General features: G+C 44.2%; 1 protein-coding gene across 2 annotated transcripts in view; it reads left to right on the forward strand.

The window, feature by feature from the left end:
- Positions 1-22,488, forward strand: part of MAGI3 (membrane associated guanylate kinase, WW and PDZ domain containing 3) — a 1,006,442-nt gene extending 983,954 nt beyond the window's left edge. The window contains exons 20-22 of one of the 2 annotated variants that reach the window (XM_069633360.1): positions 4,234-4,372; positions 16,234-16,322; positions 18,452-18,583. In XM_069633360.1, the coding sequence (XP_069489461.1) occupies positions 4,234-4,372; positions 16,234-16,283 (189 nt within the window). In that variant the 3' untranslated portion in view covers positions 16,284-16,322; positions 18,452-18,583. Of the gene's footprint in view, positions 1-4,233; positions 4,373-16,233; positions 16,323-18,451 lie in introns of both variants that reach the window. The other variant, XM_069633359.1, reaches the window with a different exon arrangement.
- Positions 22,489-24,846: the final 2,358 nt, after the last annotated feature.

The following is a 24,846-nucleotide window of genomic DNA, read 5'->3' on the forward strand; positions in this document are numbered from 1 at the left end:
CCACCCACAGTACTGCTAAGTCTAACCACTGTTACGCCACCCCACTCTCTCTCACTATGCCCCTCAGCAAGCCATACCTTAATGCCCCTGCCCTATGGCTCCATCACTTTGCCACCAAACCCACACCTAATCAACCGTGCACGCTCCAAGTCAGGAATCTTAGACTGGGATCCAGATTGCCCCGTGCCCCCTGTGCCGCGAGCACCCAGCACACTCAACACTTCCACTACACAGAATATACCACCACCGCCTTGTACCTTCCCTGCCAAAGAACTCGAGGGCGCCCTCATCAATGCTAGATCTCTTACAGCCCACGCGTTGGACATCTCCGACCCTATCACCACTCAAAACCTCGACTTCTTAGCCATTACGGAAACCTGGCTACATGCTGCCTCTGGCCCACTCCTTACCCTCGCCATTCCCATCGGTTACTCTATCACTAGAGCGGACCGTCAAACTACATCTAAAGGAGGTGGAGTCGCATTTATACACAGAAATAACATCACTCTCAGAACCATCCCCAACACTGAGCTCAGCTCCGCAGAATCCCTCTCTGTGAAACTCACCCTATCTCCTACCAACACTGCCACCATCCACCTTATCTAAAGACCTCCAGGACCACTTGGCTCTTTCATAGATGAGATCACGGCCATTCTGACCGTCAATACCAAACCCAACTCGAAGTTATTGCTACTAGGCGACCTCAACTTGGGCCTTCCCGACACTAAGGATCACTTGGCCTCTGAAGTAGCTACCACATTAGCTAATTTAGGCTTCCAACAACGCATTGACGAACCCACCCATATTAAGGGCAGGACGCTCGATTGGATTACTGACCTTAACTGCAACACAACCATAAGCTCCAACCACGCCTGCGCCTGGTCCGACCATCACATTATCACCTTCCACTTACCAGCGACCAACCCCCACACTGCTCCTACCATAGCTCCAGCCATTCCCACTAGGAACAAAAAAGACATCACTAAGGATAAACTCCTCCCTCTCATCCTTCCCATCCTGAACAAATGCGTGTCCCAACATAACGACCCCACAGCCCTAGTAGACATCTTCACTCAAACATTGCTCAAAGCTATTGACAATATAGCACCACTCAAACTACGGAAAGCCAAACAGGCCTACCTGAACTCTTGGTTCACACCGCAGCTAAGAATTCTACGCAAAGAAAAACGTAAGGCTGAATCACTTTGGAAGATTCACCCATGCGACCTTAACAAAGATCGCCTCATCATTACTACCCATAACTACAAAGAGGCGATCCTACAAGCCAAAAAGGAGACCTATAACCAACGCATCGTTCAAGCGGAATCCAACACTAAGGAATTATTTAAAATCCTTAAAGAATTGGAATCACCATCCCCGGCGCCTGACACCTGCACTAAAGACAGCAAATGGTGCAATAACATCCAAAACGCCCTCCTCGCCAAAATTACCACTTTGCAATCTAAAATTAACGCCAAACAAAATACCCTACTCTCCAACCCCCTCACCAAACCCTCCCATATTCCAACGGCCCCATTTACTCACACCCCTTTTAGTTTCACCCCACTCACCATCCTTGAGGTCGAAAACATCATTCGCAATCTAAAACCTTCCAACTGCCAAGGGGACTCCTGTCCAGCACCCATCATCAAGGAAGCAGCACACGACCTTGCTCGCTTTATAACTGCCTTCATTAACTCCTCCTTCCTAACAGGTACGGTACCTAATAACTTAAAGGACGCGTGGGTTATCCCCCTCCTAAAAAAACAGACACTAGACCCTGAAATACCAACTAACTATAGACCTATTACCACCGTACCGTTCCTACTTAAAATACTCGACAGAGCAGCTTACCTGCAGATTCAGAATTACTTAGAAACTAATAACCTCCTTGGCTCAAGACAATCCGGCTTCAGACCTAAGCATGGGACTGAAAGAGCTTTACTCGATCTCAAAACTCAAATTGATGACCTTAAAGACAACGGTAAACTGGCCCTTTTACTACTACTGGATCTATCAGCTGCCTTTGATTTGGTCAATCACCAAATACTATGCAGGCATCTGAAGTCAGCGGCCCACTTCTCTGACAATGCATCCAATTGGATCAGGTCATTCCTTGACAATAGGCACATGAGAGTTTTCTCTCCTACCGCATCGGCCGATCCCACACCAGTCCCGTGTGGAGTCCCGCAGGGTTCTTGCGTCTCCCCAACTCTTTACAATGTCTTCACCAAACCTTTATTTGACGTGCTTGATTATCTGGGTGTCACTTACACTAACTACGCTGATGACACCCAGATACTCATACCCATCACTGGTGACTACATTACTGATTCCAAAGCCCTTAATGACATTTACCTTGTCATACAGGCATGGATGGCCCAGCATGAACTGTGCCTCAACGATGACAAGACTGAGCTTCTCATCCTAGGCACTCAACAGAGACTTAACAAACTAAGTCACCTGTTCGACTCCTTCAACATTGACGGCAATCTGTTTAAAGTATCCAAAGACACCAAAACTCTGGGCATATACTTGGACGCTTCCTTGACACTCACTAGACAAACCAATGCAGTGGCCTCCGCGTCTGCTTACACCTGCAAATTGATCTCAGCCTGCCGCCCTTTCCTCACGGCCCAGAATTGCATCACCTTGGCCAGGACCTTGGTCATGTCCAAATTGGACTACTGTAATGCATTATACCAGGGCATCAACCAGGGTAATCTTAATAAACTCCACACGACCCAAAATAATGCCATTAGAGCAGCCCTTAACATCCCTCGATCTGCCCACATCTCAGAAACCAGAAAGAACCTCAACTGGCTCTCAGTCGCCCAAATGATCTCCTTGAAAGCACTGGCCCTCACCTACAAATGCATCAACCACCAAGCTCCCTCATACCTAGCCTCACGCTTCACTCATTATACACCAGCACGAGCACTCAGATCTGTGCAAAACCAAGGTCTTGCGATCCCCAGATTTAAGCTTCAATCTGCTGGAGGCACCAGCTTCCCTGTCCTGGCAGCCAAGCTCTGGAACACCGTACCACTTCTGATCAGAACCCTACCTTCATTCAACCAATTCAAACACAAAGCCAAGCTCTGGTTAGTCACTTCCTACTAACAATTGCTCCTCTTTATTGAATGGGCCAGCTGGGACCCTACTTGCACTGATGATCTATGTCTGATCTGTAACTCCTACTGTTTACTTGTCGCAATCGGTCAGGACTATTGTGATTATATGTAATGTCCCTTACTTGTAAATATTATGTAACTGTTTGACTAAGATATGCGCCCGGTTGCCCTTGGGCCTGGCCTGCGCTATATAAATAAAATAAATACAAATAAATACAAATAGTGAATGGGGAGCCCATGGCGGAGGTTCTGCTTCTTCCCCCGCGCCTGCTTGGGTCAGTGAATGGGGGAGCCCATGGCAGAGGTTCTGCTTCTTCCCCCGCGCCTGCTTGGGTCAGTGAATGGGAAGCCCTCGACAGAGGTTCTGCATCTTCCCTTGTGCCTGCTTAGGTTAGTGAATGGGAAGCGCATGGCGGAGGTTCTGCTTCTTCCCCTGCGCCTGCTTGGGTCAGTGAATGGGGAGCCCTCGGCAGAGGTTCTGCTTCTTCCCCTGCGCCTGCTTGGGTCAGTGAATGGGGAGCCCTCGGCAGAGGTGATGCTTGTTTCTGTCAATCCCTCTGGTAACCAGGGCTGCACCCAGAAATGTGCATTACATGTTCCCCTTCACGGCACACCGTCCACTATACGCAACTGCAGTAAAGTGCCTGCGCAAAGATGTTTGCGTTGTGTATATTAGCTTCAGGAGTTGTTTAAACAATAGTAAGAAGGACGCAACCTTTAAAATGTCATTAGCCATTCACTACACCGTTGACATTTGATTACTCTAGCAGAGTGGTATTCAAATGTTTTACGGTTAGTCTCACCCTTCGTAAACAAAATACTGATGACGTGCCCCCCCCCAAATGTGAGCATTGCTTATATTGTCTATTAAACGCACCCCTAAAAGAATCAGACACACAAGTCGATGGCCATTGCTCTAGCAACATGTGTTACATTACGAAAGTGTGTCCAAAGTATGGGTCTAGGCTTCCATCTTGTGATGAAAACATTGTGTGTTATCTCTTCTATTTATATCATTGCAAGACATCATAACTAAATACAGTTGTATAAGCAGATGTTTTTGATAACTCTTAACCTGATTTGAATTGATTTCTTTTAGGTTGGTGACCAGATTGTTGAAATCAATGGAGAACCTACGCAAGGGATCACCCACACCCGAGCCATTGAGCTGATCCAAGCGGGAGGAACGAAGGTCCTTCTACTGTTGAGACCAGGAACGGGCTTAATACCGGACCACAGTACGTTGCCTCGTTTCTCCATTCCCTCTTTGGTGGCGGGTTTCGTACTGCGTCATATATCCTAATCAATACAAAACTCCTCATCGATTCATGAAATAAGTAGTGTTTTACTTGCTCCACTCTCCAATGATATGCCCGATATGCATAAAAGTGTTTGCTCTTATGCAATGTTCCTTCTTTAAAAGGATTTAACTTTATCTGGTGGTAAAAGATGACTTTTACCTACTAAATCCCTCCTGCTTCCTAATCTAGAAAGAGTATTTTCTAAAGAAAAGTCATTTTTTAATAAACAGCATATATCAAGGGTGGGGGCGGGGAGCTCCCCGATAGCTTCATTGTGTATCTTTTGATTTCCCAAGTTTGTCATCGACACACGCATATGAACTAGTCCTCCGCGTATGTAATTTAATCACCAAAGTGACATTATTTCCCTTACTGCCGTTGGGTAAGAGATCGATTGTATATCCATTGGTCAAACAGTCTAGACAGTAATGACGCTTCCAAGACGATTAAGGGATGAGAATTACAATGACTGGATTCCATTATTAATTTGGAAAGAAGACCTGTTTCCAGTGGTCTGCCCTTTGTGAGTGACCGTGGTCTTCTTGCCTTTCTTATGAGATTGCTGAATTCTCTAGAATTTTACATGGTGCTAATTATGGTTTCGAAAGCTGATTGAGTGAACTAAGTTGCTCTCTTCTATCCGGGGTCAGGTAGAATCGGACCCTGTCAAACACTATTTTAGGGCTTGTTCGAAGCAGGCTGTAGCACAGGGAGATCTACACGCGCAATTGAAAGCACTAGTAATGGCCATGAACTGCCCAGGCACCGGTGGTGCTCATTGCAGGAACTTCGAAGACTTGAGGTCGCCTGCGGTGCACTTGAGCCGATAACTTATATTACAACAGTGCATCTTCATGCGTTTGACTCGTTCCTAAAAGAGAATCCTGCTCCTAAATTAGGCATGGTCTAGTGTTATTACCCACGTAATGGCATGTCATGGGATCAGGTGTGGAATGCATTCCATAATTTGGGCAAGCCCTCTAAGAGAGGGGGAAAGGCAAAATGCAAAGCCCGAGGTCTTGATGCACACAGATCAAACACCTGGTCAGTCTGTTCTAGGGAAGTATGGTGCGGGGAACCGGTAAGGCCATTTCCAGAGAGGCTCCACAGGTCTAGGTATTCAGCTTCATCCAGGATATCCGTCCTCTGAGCGCTGTTGGCTGCACTTATTGGGCGAAGTGGTGCAAGTGCTGGGTGGGAGACTGTAGGGCAGCACTGTTCCTGGAGGTGAAATGGGCCCCCGCAGTGCGTGGGGGTAGTGGTAGTGGACATGGACAATGCGCCGGTTAGTTATGGGAGTCCATGTCCGTATCTACTAGCTCACTTGTATCCCTTTTGAATAGGCGGTTCCCTCATTTACTTGGTGATAGTGAAGCAGCCCTTCTCTCTGTGCTGAGGCAAGCAGCACAGGAGAGGAGATCCTTGGCATACATTTATTTTATTTTAGGCTGGTTTATCCCTGGGACCCACGTGCTAGGCTTACCCGTCGGTGAATGGCAGAACTGATGCTGGAACGTTTTGGGCAATGAGAATCGTAAAGCAAATAACCTTTGACTTTTATAATACATAGATTCCATTTTCATAAAATAGTGAATGGTCCAAATGCAATGTGTACAGTAAGTAGCAGGATGCTATTGCTTCTGTATGGTCTTGATTTTTCAGTACAATATTTGATGGTGATATCCACATATAGTCTGTACAGTGACCTTATAAACTCAGTTTTTTGCCCAAAGCCATTCAAATCCCTTGACTTTTGATTCGATTCTGTGTCAAGACATTGCATTGGCCCCTGGCCGACCACCAAGGCTGCTGATCTCCATAGAGTGTGCCCCTTAGAAACGCATGGAAGTCCCGAAAACCTATCCTAGTAGAGGGGTTCCTCCCGACTTCCAGAAACGGAAAAAGAGACGATGGATCTTCAGCAGGTACTTTTCAACTTGGTATTTTGGGGACCTGAGTGAATCCTAACCTAATCACCCCATCATCCCTGTGGCTTCGGGTTTACATTCGAATCTATCCTTCGGGCTACACACAATGGTTAACAGAAAAGGCATACCGTGCTCTGGATCCATATAGGGAAAAGGCAGGAACAGTACTAGCTGGATTAACCACGGAAGCCGAGGATAGTGTTGATCTTACATGGAAATGCGGAGGTGCTGATATAACAAAATACGGACTTCAGTAGCGCTTTCAGGGAATATTACGAGCTCCTGCGTAGACCTGAACACTCGTCAGAAGAGGGGTAGCTAGGACAGGGGTTCGTGATGGCCTTGGCCTACAAGACCTGAGTGGGACAGAAAAGGAAGCTTTAGATCTCCTCATGTCTGGGGATCAAATATTAGATGCACCAAAGTGTATGCGTAACAGGAGCCCAGTTCCTAACGATTCCCCAGTAAATTTCTTTGAACATTCAATGAAGTATTTCCACATTTTCAATCACAAAATTCATGCATGACTACAGCTGTGTTTAGTGCAGATGATTGAAGCACGCACACATCTAAGGAACCAGGTATAGTGTACATCACAGGTAAAAATCTAAATGTTGAAATTAGTAGCCAGTCCTAGTCACTCACCCGCACTATTTCCTATTCACCAGCAGTACATTATCATTAGCCAACAGCATGTGGCAAGTGAACATTTTGAGGCCTGCTCACAGTATTGGCTATACCATTGATTTAAGCGTCAGGATTACCGATATTTATTTAAACTGACCAGATATGATTCTAGTAAATGCTGTCAGGAAGTGTGGTCCATCTGGGAAACATGATGCAAGAGAACCTGACCCCCATCTGGGCAACATGACTGAGAGAGCCAGACCCCCATCTGGGCTACATGACACGAGAGAGCCAGACCCCCATCTGGGCTATATGACACGAGAGAGCCTGACCAGCATCTGGGCCACATGACAGGAGAGCCTGACCAGCATCTGGGCCACATGACAGGAGAGCCTGGCCAGCATCTGGGCCACATGACAGGAGAGCCTGACCAGCATCTGGGCCACATGACAGGAGAGCCTGACCAGCATCTGGGCCACATGACAAGGGAGAGCCTGACCAGCATCTGGGCAACATGAGAGAGCCTGACCCCCATTTGGGCAACATGACGAAGAGAGCCTGACCACCATCTGGGCAACATGACGGAGTGAGTCTGACCTCCATCTGGGCAAAATGACACGGAGACCCTGACCTCCATCTGGGCAACATGACACGAGAGAGCGTGGCCTCCATCTGGGCAACATGACACGAGACAACCTGACCGCGAGATGTGCAGAATAAACATGTGGCTAGTCAGAGATACAGGGCTCCTGATACTGGTGTATGGGAATGTATTATTTAGGAAAGTCAAAGGCTGTATATAACTGGCATGGCCATTTCGACTGATGTGAATCGTGGGTTAATAGCTGTCGAGACCTGATCACCACAAGGCGTTCCAAAAAGCAGTCCAGCTATTTGCCACATTTTGCAGGGACTCTTGACCTAGTTGACCATGTTGTAGATTTTGTAGACGGAGGCAATTCCAACTGTAACCTAGAGAAAAACGGAAATAAGTTAATACTTTGAAGCAAAAAACAGAACATGGAAGCAAGTTTGAATGTGAGCCCAATGCACCCAGAAATGGCCCATTATTGAGGTGACGCCTGGTTGCACGCCTTGGAAGAGAATTCCTGCTCCACCACAGGTCCTCGTAGCTGCGTTACTGATGTGCACAGCTTCCCGGAACACTGGCATTGCTGTCTCATTGGGACGGGGATAGGGTAGTCCTCTTTTCCCAGCTGAGGCCAAGCAAAGTCCATGTTTGACATAAACTACCCCCCCTGTACCCCCCCCCACGGAGAGAATATTTACACTTAAGCTCTAATACCCATTACTTTGAGTGCAGAGTATTGCATTAGTGGAGTTCGTTTAAACTCGGTTTATTAGTAAGTGAAATGAAAGTGTATCTGTTAAATAGTGTGATTCAATAGGAACTATAATGAAGAGACCAGGGCTGAAGAGCCGCCACATGCATACAGCCACCTCGATGCAAGCGCGGTTGTGGCGCCCATTGCATCCATGGACATTTCTATTGATTCCCTTTCTCCCACCCGCATGCTTTCACCTGAATCTTCTGGCAGCTTTGATTGGATCAAATTACAGGTCAATCTTTCCATTCAGAGCAGTTAGAATATTCTGTCCATTCAAAGTGGATGAATCATTGTGCCAATCCACTCTGATTGGCTCTACGGCCTGGCATTCTTTCTACTTACTGGGATGAAAAGTAGCATGTTGCTTTACGTCCAGCGATTATATTTTATTCATGTTAAACGCTGGTATCGCTAAGCCCCCCCCACCACCCAATTCTACAATTTCATACCAAAATGCATAAATTATGCTTATTTTTGTATATGTGTCAATTTAATGATTCGATTCTGTTTATTGGTGCCCAATGCTTACATTTACATGTGAAATCATTTACAATACATGTACTGATTTTCTGCTGTTATTCAGGATATTTTAGTGTATTATTTACTTGTAAATTTACAAAGCAGTTCTACCATTACATATATAAAAAGGGGAGAATACCCTACAGAACCATATATTATTGATGGTTGACGGTGTCAACCATCAATAATATATATATTTATATATGTATTGTTTTTTCAAGACAGAGACATTAAACTGCTTGTTTTAGAATGTTACTTTTCTGTGCACACTAACGTTTGTGGGTGGCCCTATTACATATATATATTATTGAGCATTAAGTTAAGTAACATGACATTACAGTTGTCACTTTGCAAGGAAGCCATTTATAAAATCAGTTTTCATAAAAGCGATGTCATTTATCAATCTTTAACAATTTGGTGTATTCAGTCTTTCCTAATGAACTGATCCCTGAAGAATAAGGTGTAAGTTACTTACCTGAAACTATTGTTCTCCAACAAGGGGGTCTGGCATGGATTCACATGCTCATGAATATTCCCAGTCGTCAGGCTGGGAATCCTCAGTAAATCAAAAAAACGTTCACTTTCGCTTAAAAACTGTACTTCGCCAAAAAACCAATCCCTGTCCTCTGGGTCACACTGCCCGCATCCAATGACAGTCCTCTCCCTAAGCTCCACCCCTGGTAGTCATCTTCAGATTTGGTAAGCAAGTAAAGTGGCAGTATGAACCAAGAAGAGGGAGGGTTTGTATTTGAATCCATGCCATACCCATGCTGGAACTATTGTTCAATAGTTACAAGTAAGTAACTTAAACCTTCTCCAGCATGGGCTCTGGCATGGATTCACATACTCATGAATAACGATTACATAGCAGTACATATACACAACCACGGGAGGTGTCAAGGCTCAACAGAAGCAATAAACTTACCCCCTGGAACAGACTCACCTCAAGTGAGCAGGTTGATCGACTCTGTACTCCTCCCTGGAATCCCTGTCAGCGCAGTAGAACCTTGTGAAGGTGTGTGTAGAGCTTCACGTAGAAGCACTGCAAATGTAGCGCAGAGGCACACCAGAGAGAAATGCTGTCGTTGCTGCAATGGCTCCGGTGGAGTGGGCTCTCGGCCGGCTTGGCAGCAGCCTGCTAGCCAGTCGATGACAGTGCATGAGGCAGCCGAAGAACCTGGAGATGGTAGCCGTTGACAAGGCCTTTCTGTGATTCACAGCTTCAAAATTGATGAACAGCTGAGAAATCTCCCGAAAGCTCTTTGTGCGTGCCATGTAAAACTTCAAAGCACAAGCAACATCTAGCAAATGCAAAGCCCTCTCCGCTGGCAACTATGGATTCTGGAAGAAGCCAGGCAACACCAACGACTTGTTGAGATGGAACTCCAACGGCACCATCGGCATACGGTGGGGTGTGTACGCAGTACTACCTTTATAGCGTGGAAGGACAAGTACGGCTTCTTACACGATAGGGCCTGGGTCTCCCCGACCCACCTGGTCGAAGTTATCGGCATGAGGAAATACATCTTCCTCGATAGAAACTTGAGCGGGGCCTAATGCATTGGCTGAAAGGGTTGGCTGAAAGGGAGCCCCCAAGGGCTTAGTCAAAACCACATTGAGCTCCCAAGCCGGGGCAGGAGCTTTCACCGGCGGAAATGTTCTGTAGAGTCCTTTGAGGAACTACTTGACTAGTCTGTGCGACCACAGAGAAAGCCTATCTGGAGCACTGGTGTAACAGGATATGGCGGCCAGGTGCACTTTGATAAAGGCATGAGCCAGTCCAGCCTTGGCCAAGGAAAGCAGGTATGGCTAGAGCTGCAGGGCTGTGATATGCAGATGGGTAATCTTCTGAGCCCGGCACTACACAGAGAAATGTTTCCACTTATGGCCGTAGCATGTGCACGTTGAAGAGGCCCTGGGAACAGAGGAAAAGCATACAGGAAAAGTCCCTCCCACAGGAACGAGAATGCATTCCCCATGCTCCTCGGCTGTGGGAACCTGCTGGTGAACTTCTGACACTTGGAATTCGTTGCCGTCACAAAAGGTCAAGAGAAGATCCTCCTGGTCCTGGTGAAGCTCCTACTTCATGGCAAGAATGTAGTTCCCTGCCGAGCGAGTCTGCAATGGTGTTCTTGTTGCCCGCCAAGTGAAAAGGGACGAGAAATATGTCCTGACGAATGGTCCAGTGTCAGAGATCCTGGGCCTCCCTGGAGAGAGCCGGAGACCACATCCCGCCCTGCTTCTGGATGCAGAACATGGTGGTGGAACATAGTGGTGGTGTTGTCTGTGAAGATCCTCACCACCTTGCCCCTCATCGATGACAGGAAAGACTTGAGAGCCCAGAAGACAGCCTGAAGCTCCAGGACGTTGATGTGAAGGGTCTTTTCCTTTGGCTGCAGTAGGCCTCTGGCATGCAACTGCCAGGTATGAGCTCCCCAACCCTCCAGCGAAGCACCTGTGGTGACTGTCTCCTGGTAAGGAGGGACTTGGAGTGGGGCCTCTTGCGTGAGTTGAGAGCGCACGCCACCACTGTATTGCTCGTTAGAACTCCTCATTGAGGGGGATCTTGTCCGTCCAGGATCCTGAGACTTGCAGCCATTTCATATCCAGACACTCCTGGAGAGGCCCCATCTGTAGTCTGCAAAGGAGGACAAGGTTGATGCAGGAGGACATCATGCCCAACAGTGACTTGACGGCTTGCACAGTATACAACCGTGCAGATGACCGGCGCTGCACCTTCCCTAGGATGACTACCACTGTCTCTTTCGAGAGAGCCGCCTGGCAAGCTACTGTACTGAGTCGTGCCCCCAAAAACAGAGGGTTCTGCAGTGTCTGCAAGCAGGGCTTTGGATAATTTATGGAGAATCTCAGATCCGCCAGTAGAGGCATGGTCCTTGCCATGTGCTGGCTCGCCAGAGCATGGGAGCAGGATCAAACTAGACAATTGCCCAGGTAAGGGTAGACGTGAATGCCCTTGAGATGAAGATGTGCCGCCACCGGAGCCAAGCACTTTGTGAAGACTCGTGGGCCGATCAGGCCGAAGGAAAGTGCCTTGAACTGATAGTGCCGACCCTGGACTACGAACTGCAGGAACTTGCAGTGCTTCTGATGGATGGGGATGTGGAAGTACGCCTCTTCCAGGTCCAGAGACGCCAGGAAGACTCCTTCCTCCAGTTAGCCGAGCACGTGCTGCAACATGACCATCCTGAACTTCTGCAGGTCCCGCATCAGTCTCCACCCTCCTGTCTTCTTTTGCACCAGAAAGTATCTGGAGTACCCACCAGAGGTGCTGGGGAACAGGTTCTATCGCCCCCTTTTTAACATTGCTTTGACCTCCTCTAGCAGCAGCGCCACGTGCGGTTATGGTCGAGCTACAGGGGGAATACAAGGACACCTGCGTTGGAACTCCAAGGTGTGCCTCCTGTTCGAGAGCATCCAGCATTCCAAGTACTGACGAACCTTACCAGCCGGTTTCCCATCAGGGTGTAAGAGTGGGGGCCCCCAAGTCCACATCTGGTTCAGGCCTGTTTAGGTGCCAGGGCCCTGCCCTGCGGGTTGTGCTGGCACTGTCCTCTGCTGCCTTATGCCTGCGAGTGGCCTCTGTATGCTTCCTGCGGTGTGGAGCAGGATAGCTACCAATAAGGGGTGTTGTAGCCCTTGAAGGAGCTGACAGGTTTTCCCCTTGAGGAACGAAAGGATGACGACCGACGTTGCTGCAGGGTGCCCAACAAATGGGCTGTCTCTGTGTCAGTCTTGATGATTTGAAGCGACTCTTTGACCGTCTTGCAAAACAGGTTATCTCTGTTGAATGGCATGACCAACACCTTCGACTGAACGTCTGGCCTGAAGTTGGTGGCTTTCAGCCATCCCTGCCGACGAAGAAACACTCTGTTACCCATCTGACGAATCCGGTGTCTACAATGTCCACCTCCACTGTTCTGGCTTGATTCCCACCTCCCCCCTCCCACCCCCCATCCTGGAACAGTTCAAGAACTTCTGCCTTCTTTTCGTCAGGTAGGAAGTCATGAATAGGGCCCAGCTTATACCAGAGCTCCTAGTCATAGCACGATACAGTGTCCAATGCTTTAGCAGCCTTAATGGTGCTGGGAGCTGTGTAGGTAATTCTCTTCTTCATAGCATCCAGCTTCTTCCCCTCTAGGTCCAGGGGTACCATGGACGAGAACAACAGATTTGCAGAGCGTTTCCTGGCTGCGTCTAAGACCACAGAGTCAGGTGAAGGCTGGGACTTCAGGCACTTGAGGTTGAGTCCACGACTATGCATTTCTTCTCGAACCTGTCCCGCTTGGGCGGGGCAGTGCTCAGATTCTTCAACAGAGCTAGGCCTTCATCCCAGATATCGTCCAAAAAAGGAACGGACATGATGGTCCTCCGCCTGGCACCAGCTGAAAAGGTGCAGAGGCCCTGGACATCATCGAATGGAAGGAGCCGACCTCATTTGGTGGAGAGGACCGGTGTGGGTCATCCGCGCCTACTGGCACTTTCCACCTGCACAAAGTCATCGGCTTCATCGGTGTCTGGCGCCTTATCTGTGTGCATTGCAGGGGTCCCCTGTCGGGGTCAACACCAGAGGTGGAGGAGACAGTCACAGTGGTGTCGGTTGGCCTCTTGGACCCACACGGTCCTTTGACTTATGTTTGCACCTAGAAGGACTTTTGGAAAGCAGCCTTGGTGGACTTCCAGACGGGGCAGGGCCCAGCGTGGGTGGCAGTCTTTGGTGAATTTCTGATACCAGCGTGGTTAGAATGTGCAACAAAACGTCTCTGGGTTGAGGTGTAGAAGGAATAAGAGGGGATGCTCCGGGCTGTTACGTCTCTTCTGGAGAGGTGGGCAATATGGTTCACCCCGCGGCAACCCACCTTCCAACAAGGGTCCCTGGCCCCCTTCATGATCTAAATAGTAGCCCTCTGGCAGGTCATCACCCTCATTGGAGCTAGTATAAATGTACCCTGGCACACTTGGGTCAGCTCCTTGATCTGTACCCTTTCTAGGGGTCATCGGAGGCCTACTTCATCTCCTCTCGTGAGACTTCTGGGAGGAAGAGGCTGCTGTCCCCTTTCTGGGGGGTCTTCGCGGAAGCTGTGGCAGTTGCATCACGTTGTGCTGGTAAGGACCCCTACGGAGCAGCTATCACTGTGGGCACCACCTTCATGGTATGCTCTTCTTTCGAAGAAGTAGTGGTCGTCAACAAGGTAATTGACTGGGTCATTAACGGCGTGTCAACATCAGTCGTCGCTGTGGCCGTTGAGGACGCAGTTGAGGATAGTGTTGTCTTGGCTGGTTGAGATGTCGGAGGCAGGGAAGGGCCCACCTTGCATTTCTCGTTCATCACCCTGTCCGCTGGCAAGTGGAGTTTAGAAGGGGTCAAGGACTTTCTCTGTGTGTGCCATCCTTGCCGGTAAGCTCACTGTGGATATGGATTTGGACCCTCGCAGACGGGGCGTCCTGAAATGACCTCGACCTCTTATCTGAGGGAGTTCGATCGTTGGACTGGCCGGTCCTGGAGAAGCGTGCTCATGCCCAGAGGCCGAGTCAGAGGCCTTACCTGATTTAATCCACTCCGTCAGCCTGCTGTAGCGGTCCTTCTTGGTCTTCTTCAAAAAACCATGGCAGACCTTGCATCCCTCCTCACCATGGTCCGAATGCAGGCATTAAAGACATTTGTGGTCTCGATCCTCCACGAAAACGTTCCTTAGTCCACATTTCACGCAAAGTTTGAAGAGGGATCTCCTCTCTTCGGTCATGGCAAAATGGCGCGTAGTAGGCCAAAGCCTGGGCATCCTCTGATTCAATGAAAGATCCTCGATGAAGTATGATCTTCACAGATCCCCGATGGCAGTAGTTGACATCCGGACGAACGATAACTTACAAAAATTGTCAAAACGTTCAAATGTTAACAAAAAATTCAAAATATTAGGAAAAAAGCTCAGAGAGCACTGAATGATCCCAACACTGAAGTGTGCGGTAAAAATCTGAAGATGGTCACCAGGGGTGGAGATTAGAGAGAGGACTGTCATTGGATGGGGGCAGTATGACCCAGAAGACGGTGATTGGTTTACAGGAGAAATACAGTTTTCAAGCGAAAGTGAAACATTTTTTTCTTTTACCAACGATTCCCAGCCTGACGACAGGGAATATTCATGAGCTTGTGAAACCATGCCAGACCCATGCTGGAGAACAATAATTACAGGTAAGTAACTTAAACATTATCCATGGTTTCTCCTGTGGTCATGGTGGAGAAGTACATTGTTCAATGTAGTATGCTTCTAGGCCATTAGTGACTGCACCCTACTAATTCTGAGTAAAAAGGAATACCATATATTTTGTTGGTAATACCCATGCAGAACCACTCAATACGTATGAAGCATTCCAATTATTCTTCTGTCCTTTCAGATTAGATTTGTTGTTGTAAAATTGGTCCATGGGATTGGTATCTCACTGAAGCATTACAATTTTAAGATATTCAATTTTCCATCAAGTATAACCTTCCAACTAATTTGTAGGACTAAAATATCACATTCTTTGGCCAGTGAAGCCCAACATAAATATTGAAAGATTGTCGCTTTCTATTGAAACATGCCACTTTCCATTAGTGGTTGTAACCAGGCAGACCTCTTGCATATTCCCTCTCCCAGCAGCAACTTAACATATTTTAGACAAAGGACTTGATATATTTGTGCTGCTGAAAGTCATTTTCTACAACCTTCTTTTTAGTAAAATGGGCCAGTGAAATGATTGGAAGGTAAGATTGGCTTGACTAATATCTTGGGTTAAGAGAATAGCTCTTTTAATGAAGCATGGACGCACTTCACTACATTAGAGACACAGTGGAACTAATGATTAAACACATTTAATCGTCTAAAAGTGAGTGGATTTAAAAATAGAACTAGGATAATATTGATATTTGGAAGAGGGCTAAAAATGTTTAAAATTCAATCCATTTTATTTTTTTATGTAAAATTTATTTTGTGGGCTGCATTTGAACCATTTCATCTTATTACAGAATCAAACTTGTATTGAATCAGGCATGTTTTATATATAGTTTCAATAGCTGAAAGCAGTATTTTGAAAAGGAAAATGTGTATTTCAAAAAGGAAGGCTGCAAAAATGAATTAGTAACTTACGTTGTACGTGTTGTTCCAAAGAGAGTACTTTCTGTCAAATCTATTCTAAGATGACCCAGGGTATGGGAAGAGCATATTTCATTTCATCTTACCAAACATTACATATTTGCAATTTTGCTTTTCTTTATCTGCTTGCTAATTGTATATTTCGGGTGCAATCTTTTGGTGACTGTGCTCTGTGATTTTGGTTTGAATAGTACAGTAGTCCTAGGCTTTTTCTCTTCCTCCTTCAGGTTTGGGTCTTTCCGGTCTCTGCTCCTACGTGAAACCTGATCAACATTAAGCCTTTCAGTGCTTTTCTTGGTCTTTCCTAAAAGACTTGGTAAATTTGCATGTCTTGTGATTCCACGCTTTATTTTTTTCCTAATCAGAATCTTCTCATAATCAATCTGTTTTATCCCTATTTTTAAATGTTCAATTTTCCATGGCTTGAATTGCAATACCTGGATTCAGGAATTGGAATTCCAAATCTCCTGCGCAAACAAGCAATTATGCATCATGTCACTGATCAAACTAATCTGGCACACAAAAATGAACAATGCAGGTGACTAATATGTATGCACTCCTGGCATTAGAGTATTATGCCATGAAAGGTTGCACAATTATCAAAAATGCTCAAGTGTCATTGAGACTTTCCTGCACTCATCTGCATGCTTGCATGATTTTATTTGTGTATGATATCAGGAATGCAAAGGCTATTAGCTGGCAACAAATTATCAGATTTGTTACATTTCGTAGACATTATTAGGTACAGCAGCATTGGTGTTCGTACAATGCCAACTGCTGTAATATAGTTCATAGTAGAAGATTTCGGCTGTCCTTTTCTTTCCTAAATGTTGAATACCTCTATGTATTAGCTCATTGTCTCTCAAGAAGAACACTATAAAAAAATAAATGTTTTTACATAACATTGATAGTATTTATCCTGTGCCGGCTTTCAATCAGAGATGTGTATATGAACTTTATCAAGGAAATAGATCGTAATTAGGAAGTAAGTCCAAGGTTGTCTTAGTCATTTCCCAATCTGATCTTTTAAATACCCATTATATTTCAAAAGGTTAAAAGAAAGATATTTTAATAACCAGCGTTTGTCTAAAACCCCCTACTTTGCAATTACTCTAGCATTCTATCCTTAATGGATAACTTTATAAAAACTGTAGTTAACTGGGAGAAATGTAGTTTGCTCTCCTAGCTATATCAACATAAATTAGTTGGATGCGTTAAATATTGCACTGATATTTATTTGTGCACTGATTAGTTTGGTCCTGTAATTTGTGATCAATGTATTGGGCTAACTCTTAAACACAGGGGTGCTCAACAAATTGCATGATCTCTGCCATTGCTGTGCCTCACAGATATAAAACCTGGAAATAAGTAAGTGGTTGCACTCAGCCAGGACATCAATGAGTGTCTGCAAACATCGAAGGATGCAAAGCTCCGAAGTTGTTAACGCGTGTCTTTTGCCCATGCCCTGCTAGTTTATGAACCATTGTTCAGAAGATACGAGCATATGGGGGTCCCAGAGTAGTTGTTAGTCCTCTCCTCATGGACGAATGCAGTGGTAATCTTTTTTTCAGGTGTATCATATTGAGAATATTTTCTGAACAAATTTAGTTTGCTCAGATTTGCATGCATTTGTCACATGTTACTCTGGCAATTGCTAAGTTCACTGTCATGATTTTGATTGCGTTTCAAATTTTAGTTTGATTCTAGATTATCTTGGATTCGTAATTACTGCAATAGGCCAATTTACATAACATATATGGTATTAGGATCTTTGCAAATAAAGTTTAAGGTGGTGCTTATCCTGCATCTGACTATACACACGTATATGTCAGTTTTATGGTTTAATGTTGTAACTCGAGCTTAGATGGCAGTTCATGGGAATGAAAATAACGTCTCCCACACCTAGGGATAGAAATGTCTGGAAAATGTTAATGCTCCTGATAGCTACCTGTCCCTCTAATAAGCAAGTTTGGTATAACATACGGAACTATGCTATATTATACCGATAATGTCCATTCATTTAGCATTGGGGTATGTGCCCCTACTAAGCAGTGTGTTCAAATGAGTCTAGTTGCCTTGCCCACCATAGAGACCTTAATTTTAAAAACGGTGTAATCAATTTACCTTCAGAAATAGGTTAATATCCAGATGTTTAATATGGCAGGGCTCATTAACATTCTTAATTAAGGAATGACAACTTCTCCTCAGATGTGTTAGGGTAAAGAAAAGTGTTTTGTTATCATAGTGCAACAAGAGAACTTACCTTTGTGGCCAAGAATCTGTGATGAAGCCTCTTGTGTTACAGGTTGCAAATGATAATGTGGAAATTGTTGGCTTTATTATAAAACATTTTTAGAATTCTCACTGTAAATTTACTTTAGCCATGTTTTTCCTCCTTTGTTAAACGTTGTAGTGAAAAATTAACTGTTGAATTTGTCTTTTCAGGTGAGCTGGATAACATATATCCTTCATCTTCAAGTGTTATATATGATGAACTGCCACCATCTTCTTCACCCTCCCATTCTGATTTCACATCTGAAACAGCTCTACTTGATGAAGCAGTAAAGAAAGTTCACACATCCGAGAAACACCATGATGCGAACAACAACAGCAACGCTCCCCTGGAGCATGGCAGCAAAGAAACAACATCATCTGGTCAGCGATCGGCAAAAGGTAGACCTGAGATGAAGCTTGTGACTGCAGTTCAGAAAAAAGACAACAAGCGAGAAAGGTCAAACAGCCCTAGGAACGCTGAGAGAAATAGGCCAACGGAAAACAGGAAAGAGGGCCATTCAAGGAGAAGCCGATCCGCTAGTCCAAGAAAGGCTGAGAGTAAGTCTTCACGGGAACATCATGAACAGGTTCTTAGTTCGAACAAAAATGAATCCAGAAGAAAAATAAAATATGTAAGGGAGAGATCTTCAAGCCCAAGGAAGCTAACTGTTAAAAACTCAGAGGACAATGAGGGCGAGATCATTGTTGCGAGCAATCTACCTAAAAGAAACCGGAGCAGATCTGTGAGTCCAAAAAAGCATCAAAAGAAAGAAGGAAGTCAAGAAAATGAAAAGGATAGGACAGCAAAAAATCAAGGTCAGACATCTAGTTGCGATAAGGCTGAAAATGTTGAGCATCTCAGGGAGAGAAGGGGAAGGTCTGGAAATCAAAGAAAGGAGGTGGGACATCAAAACAGCCACAAGAGAAATGAGAAAAGGTCTCCTGGAAGGAAAGGCAAAGAGATTGAACAAAAAGCCGAGACCTCAACTAGAGTGAGCGATAGCTCGAGGAAAGACAATGGAGAGGAGAAAGTAAAGAGAGTCCCTTCTGGCGATCCAACCTCTTATCAAACCAAAACAAACACAAACAGCCGAAAGAGGTTGGACAAACTGACAGCAGAGAAAGAGAGAGCTGATGCCCCAGTTCATTCAAGCCAGGATCAGAAGAAAGAAAAAGTCATTGAGGCAACAGATAAAACCAAAGATGAAGGGACGTTCAAGCCCGAGAGCAGTTCTGGGACGAGAAAAGCACCCATTACTCCTGGGCCTTGGAAAGTTCCAAGCGCCAGTAAAATCACAGAGACCACAATTGTGACCGACAAAAGGGTATAAGTGTAAAAGCCCTTTAGAAGTGTAGATATATTGCCAGTCAAGGTCAATTAAAGCATTGCTTGTTACGGATGAAGTCATTTTCAGAAAATATTAAATACTGTAGAGGGGGCACAAACATGCCTGTTTCATTTGAATATAGTAGAGCAACCGGGTGCGATTTATGGTTGCTTCAAACAAATGGTCTTCCACAACTGCGGAATGTTTCATCCTTTTTTTTACAGTTCTCTTGTTCTTTTCTGTAATTGTATTGCTAAAGCTTTTGGATGTTAGTGTGTCACTTGAACAATATTATATATTGCCTACATCGCCAATGTGCTAATTTCTCACTTATTATCGTGCCAAGCTTTTTGCCTGATATGTTTTGTCCTCATCAATTACATGTGTACAGTAGGTGCTTTATACTTGAAACAAAAAGCAGTCCGGTTTTGTTTCAATTTGTTTTGTCGACCGCATGTTGCATGCCTGTGTAATGCAGGAAAATACTATTTTCTGCATTGCTAACAAGCATTAAAAAACGGATCTGTACATTGTACTCTTCGTGGCAGATATTATTTTTAGGATTGAATCTCATATGAATATCCATTTCAGCTAAACTGTTTCCTACCATAAATGCCTATTTTAATTGATTGAAGTGGAGCGAAACAGTCGTCTGTTATGTGATTGTGATTAAACTGTTTAAGGCCTCCCCCCACTTTACCAGTCAATTTGTGGCCTTGGAGGGTGTGGTAGTTAAAACGGACTGGCTACCTCTTCAAATTGACCCGTAGGTAATAAATATTTTTATGTATTTTAAATTATTGAAACTAATACATTTTACATAAAGTCCCTGTGTTTAAATGTCATGGTCCCCTGATGAAATTTGGTTAATCCCTTAAATTACCTTCTTTTAAATTTTCAATCCTCTGTTGGCACTTCTACTTTTAATAATATTTACATATAACTTCGCGCAGTGCCTTTTTTAAATCAGCCTATGGTATGGCTTTCTTGTAGTGTTCACAGATTTCTTATACATGCTAGCATGAGAGATTCTGAAGCGCAACGTACATGTACATCTTTTCCAAATCTAAACAAAACACTTTTACTCATTATCACATGAGGACACGTTGGAGTGTAAGTTCCCTCCTCTTCTGGAAAGAAACCAGCAAACTTAGATCATCATTGTGAAATGTGTTTGATCAGATTGTTATGCAAACTATATTATTGAAACTGTCTTTTAAACATCTTAAATCTTGACATTTATCTTTTGATGACATTGCAACAGAATCTTTAGTGGGAAGTATAGAACTGCACACATTCTTTTAGAAATGAATGAGCTCAAATGCCTCTTATATTCAGCTGTATAAGCGCATTTAGTATTATGTTGCACACAACTGTGTGTATTGTTCTTAATATTCACACCTCTACTGGAGACTATTGATTGAGACAAATTGTCAGAAAAATTGGAGTTTCAGAAGAAGTTGGTCAAAGTTTTACTGAGGGTTTTTAGAAAGGTTTTCTCAAAAAGAGGGTGTAAAATATACCCAAACACCACTATTATATATACACGTGAATTTTGCCACATTCACAGTGCCTAATGCAAAAACTATACTTATGTTTTTCTTGGTTTGAATTGCCTTCTTGAGAATGAAGGTTAATGTATTGTGGGGGAAATGTGCAATCATACATAATGTAATTAATTTACAGGAATATCTGAGCTTTAAAACGTCTTAAATGAAATCACTATACAAGGTGAGGTATCAAATCACATTTTAAATGTTGCTTGCTGCACGGTCACTTGAGAAGAATTGGTGTCAGTACCTGGAATTTTGAGATCCTCGAATGGTTTAAATGTGCATTTATAGCAAATCAAGACAAAGATGATGGGCAAACTATTCGTCAAATGATATCCTAGCAGAAAACCTGAATGGCCAGTAACATTGAACTTTTAATTATAAACATTGATATTGAGATGAACAAACATTTTGCTGCTCTTTCATTGTTTGGAATAAGTCATTTATTTTCTTGAAGTGCTTGCAATCCATGTTAAGTTAAATGGACTTAAAAAATGAAAACCACGATAAGAAATATTTAAATTCAACAACATAAGATGTATTGGAAATAGAATGGTGCCTATTTCAAAAACCAGGGGAACATCGAGTTGTCTTGATTTGTTATTTTGCAGTATATGTTTTTGTACATTCTGTCGAATATCCTATACAATCTGACTGTAAAATGAATGTGTATACTTTAAAATACCCACACTGACAAATTTAATATGTTCTTGGTTGTTTTATCTTTGTTCGTTTTTACTGCTGCCAAAAGTAAATTTATTTTTCAACCACTATTTAAAAACAATTGTGTGACGCAGCAAAGAACACTAATGTCGCAAAACATGGGTTTCCTCCACAATCCTAGTTTTATTTGTATCAGTGACTTAAGTTAATGTCATGTGCTTGTACGTCTGTGTGATGTGAATCCCCCTTTCCTGAAAAGTGTATATCTTTACTAACTGTATAATGACTTAGCAATGTGGCCTTGGAATGCCAAGAAGAAACAAAATGGATGTACTGGTTGTAAATGTTTATATATTGTACAGCACATTTATACATATATATATATATTATACATACGTCAAGGTTCTGATTAGACACCTGTAAATTACTCATTATTTTTTATATAGATATATTCAAATGAAATTCCGCTCATTGCATTTGTTCATGCACTGCAAAATCAATTTTCTGTATACTTCAAATGACCTATATTAAACAAAATTGGTTTATTGTGTTATTCTGCATTATAGGGCTTTCTCACACACACACATGTAATATATATATCCGTTTCCCTTACAATGTACATTGTTTTAGATTATATATTAAAATGATACGGGCAGTTAAATTAGTATTGCATCCTGTGTTTACTGGATAAGAGTGTTTTTTCTTTTTTAGTTCAATGTTGTTTTTCACGAAGTTGTACCTCATGAAAACTATTGTTTTCTGGGCTATTGTAAGACTCCGTTCACTGAGATGTTACATGACTGGACTAGCTCACTGCTCCAAAATGTATTTACCCATCTAATAATCTGGATGTTTGATTACATCCAACACCCAAATAATTTAGGAAATTTATGTTCACCAAGGAAATGTGTTAATTGGATGAATGATAACCGTAAGAATCTCCCAAAGATCACCCTGAAAATACTGAAACACCAAAATAAATGTTTGTATAATCATTTCCCTTGCAGCATCTACTTTTGATGTGTGTTCAGCTTGGACATTGAGGAATTTTTAGCGGATCCTGGAAAACAAAAATTGCTCCCTTCCAGAAACGTTCCCACAAAGGCTTGCAATTTCTTCTTAGCATGTACAAAAGCTTAAATTGAGGGACTCAGCGAGGCACTTCCTCTGTGTGAGCCCCTCTTGCAGCACACCCCTTTCCCACAAATTGGGGGTGGGCTGTTTCATACGGGTAAATGTTCCCATATTTAAATGTAGGCTTCTGCACAGATCCCTACCTGCATTCTAGATCCCCCAAAATAGCAATGCCCCTTCTTTGTGAACATTTTTATAATACCGCCGGCCCCCGGCAAACCGAGATGGAAGTGTAAAAATCACCAATCGCTCACTGCATATGCAATTACTGTCCGCATATGGGTAGGAGACTGTTGGGTCGGTCTGCCGATGTATGTAGGTTTGGAGAATGGAGCCGATGCTCATATATGCATGGTGGGATTTGTGTGCCTAGGAATGCAGTTCCACTAATAATAATTTTGCATTTATATAGCGCTACCAACCCTCAGGCATCTGAACGCTTCTTTTTATTACCCGCAGTGTGTGCTCATTTATCGACCTCGAAAGGCTGAGTTTGGCCCTGCCGGGGTTGGAACCTGCATCAGCAGGCTCTGCACGGATGTCAAAGCGAGCGCTCTACTCGCTGTGCTATCTGACCTGCTATGTCAGGTGTACTTTGTACCTTGGATCTTGTACCGTAGCAACTATGTGAATTTGCCACTCATTTCTTTATATTCTAAAAGTGCATCCACCATCGTAATGGTCGGAACGTTAAGGTACAAAGACTCGGTCCAAATGTACTTATTCACCAACCCTAACCAAGTCCAACCCTAGCAATATAACCTTAAATCGCACTACACCATTGATTCAGTGCTTTCCCAGAATGCGGACGGGGCAGATGTATTGTAGTGACGGTGCATCCCTCTACAAATGTGAACACTGTGTTTAGATTGTGATGAATGTTGCTGTGTCAGCTCTGTACGCTCTCTGTTCCCAGTGCTGTGGACCTGCCCATATTGCACACTTCGTGCCGCACTTGCCACGCAAATACAGTGCTGGGAAGTGTGATTTCCCCACATGCCCGCTTACCTCGATAGACTGGGAGAGGTTCTCGTAACCATTTCCACCACCATAGTCGAGGGTGGGGGGTATTTTTCCTGGCACTCTGTGTCCGATGTGCCTTATACGAGAACCTGTACTGAGGGTCTTTGTTTTAATTCCTGTTTTTTTTGCAGTTGTGAAGGACAAAGAGGTCTCTGCCACATATTTCACCTCTCAGACGGCCCCATTCAAGACATCACGCCTGCACAGATCTTGGTATGCAGTGATACAATCGTGGCAAAAATGTTGCCTGTACAAAAAACCGCGGCAAAAATGCTGTGGTTTGACCTGTTAAAGTTATACCCCATTACACCATTAAGGGGAGCAGGGGGTGTCCCCACTCCCCTTAAATGGTTTAATGGGTCCCTTTACTTGAATTGCAGCACCACAGCCTTTTTGCCACAATATTTTGTGTCCACGGCCATTTTTGCCTTGATTTTAACACATGGTACCACGTAAATGGTGCAAGATATAATAAATACCAATTAAGGTCGAGTAAAATGCAATGATTTACTGGACAGTCAAATAAAGACCAGACACGCGTCCCTCCGAGTACGCCAGCAAACTAGGGGTGGCATTGCAATGTGAAAGTGCACAAAACAAATAGTAGAGGTAGCTGCCACCACTAACTGCCGTCATGGTCCATCAACCAGAGCCCGCTTAACTCGACCAACTCTGAGCACCCTGGTGCTCCATTGCTGCATAATCTTGCCACCGGCCCCACAAAGAGGCCACTGCAATCAATTCTTGCTATTTCCTCTCGTCTACAGGGTATCCAGTTCAAAGTATTTCCATGCATACCCATAACTCGACGACTGGCTCATGTGGGATTACACACACACACAACAGGTTTTTTTGGGTCTATAAA

The sequence above is a fragment of the Ambystoma mexicanum genome, chromosome 13 (assembly GCF_040938575.1).
Source record: "Ambystoma mexicanum isolate Mex_15411 chromosome 13, UKY_AmexF1_1, whole genome shotgun sequence".
Lineage (NCBI taxonomy): Eukaryota > Metazoa > Chordata > Amphibia > Caudata > Ambystomatidae > Ambystoma > Ambystoma mexicanum.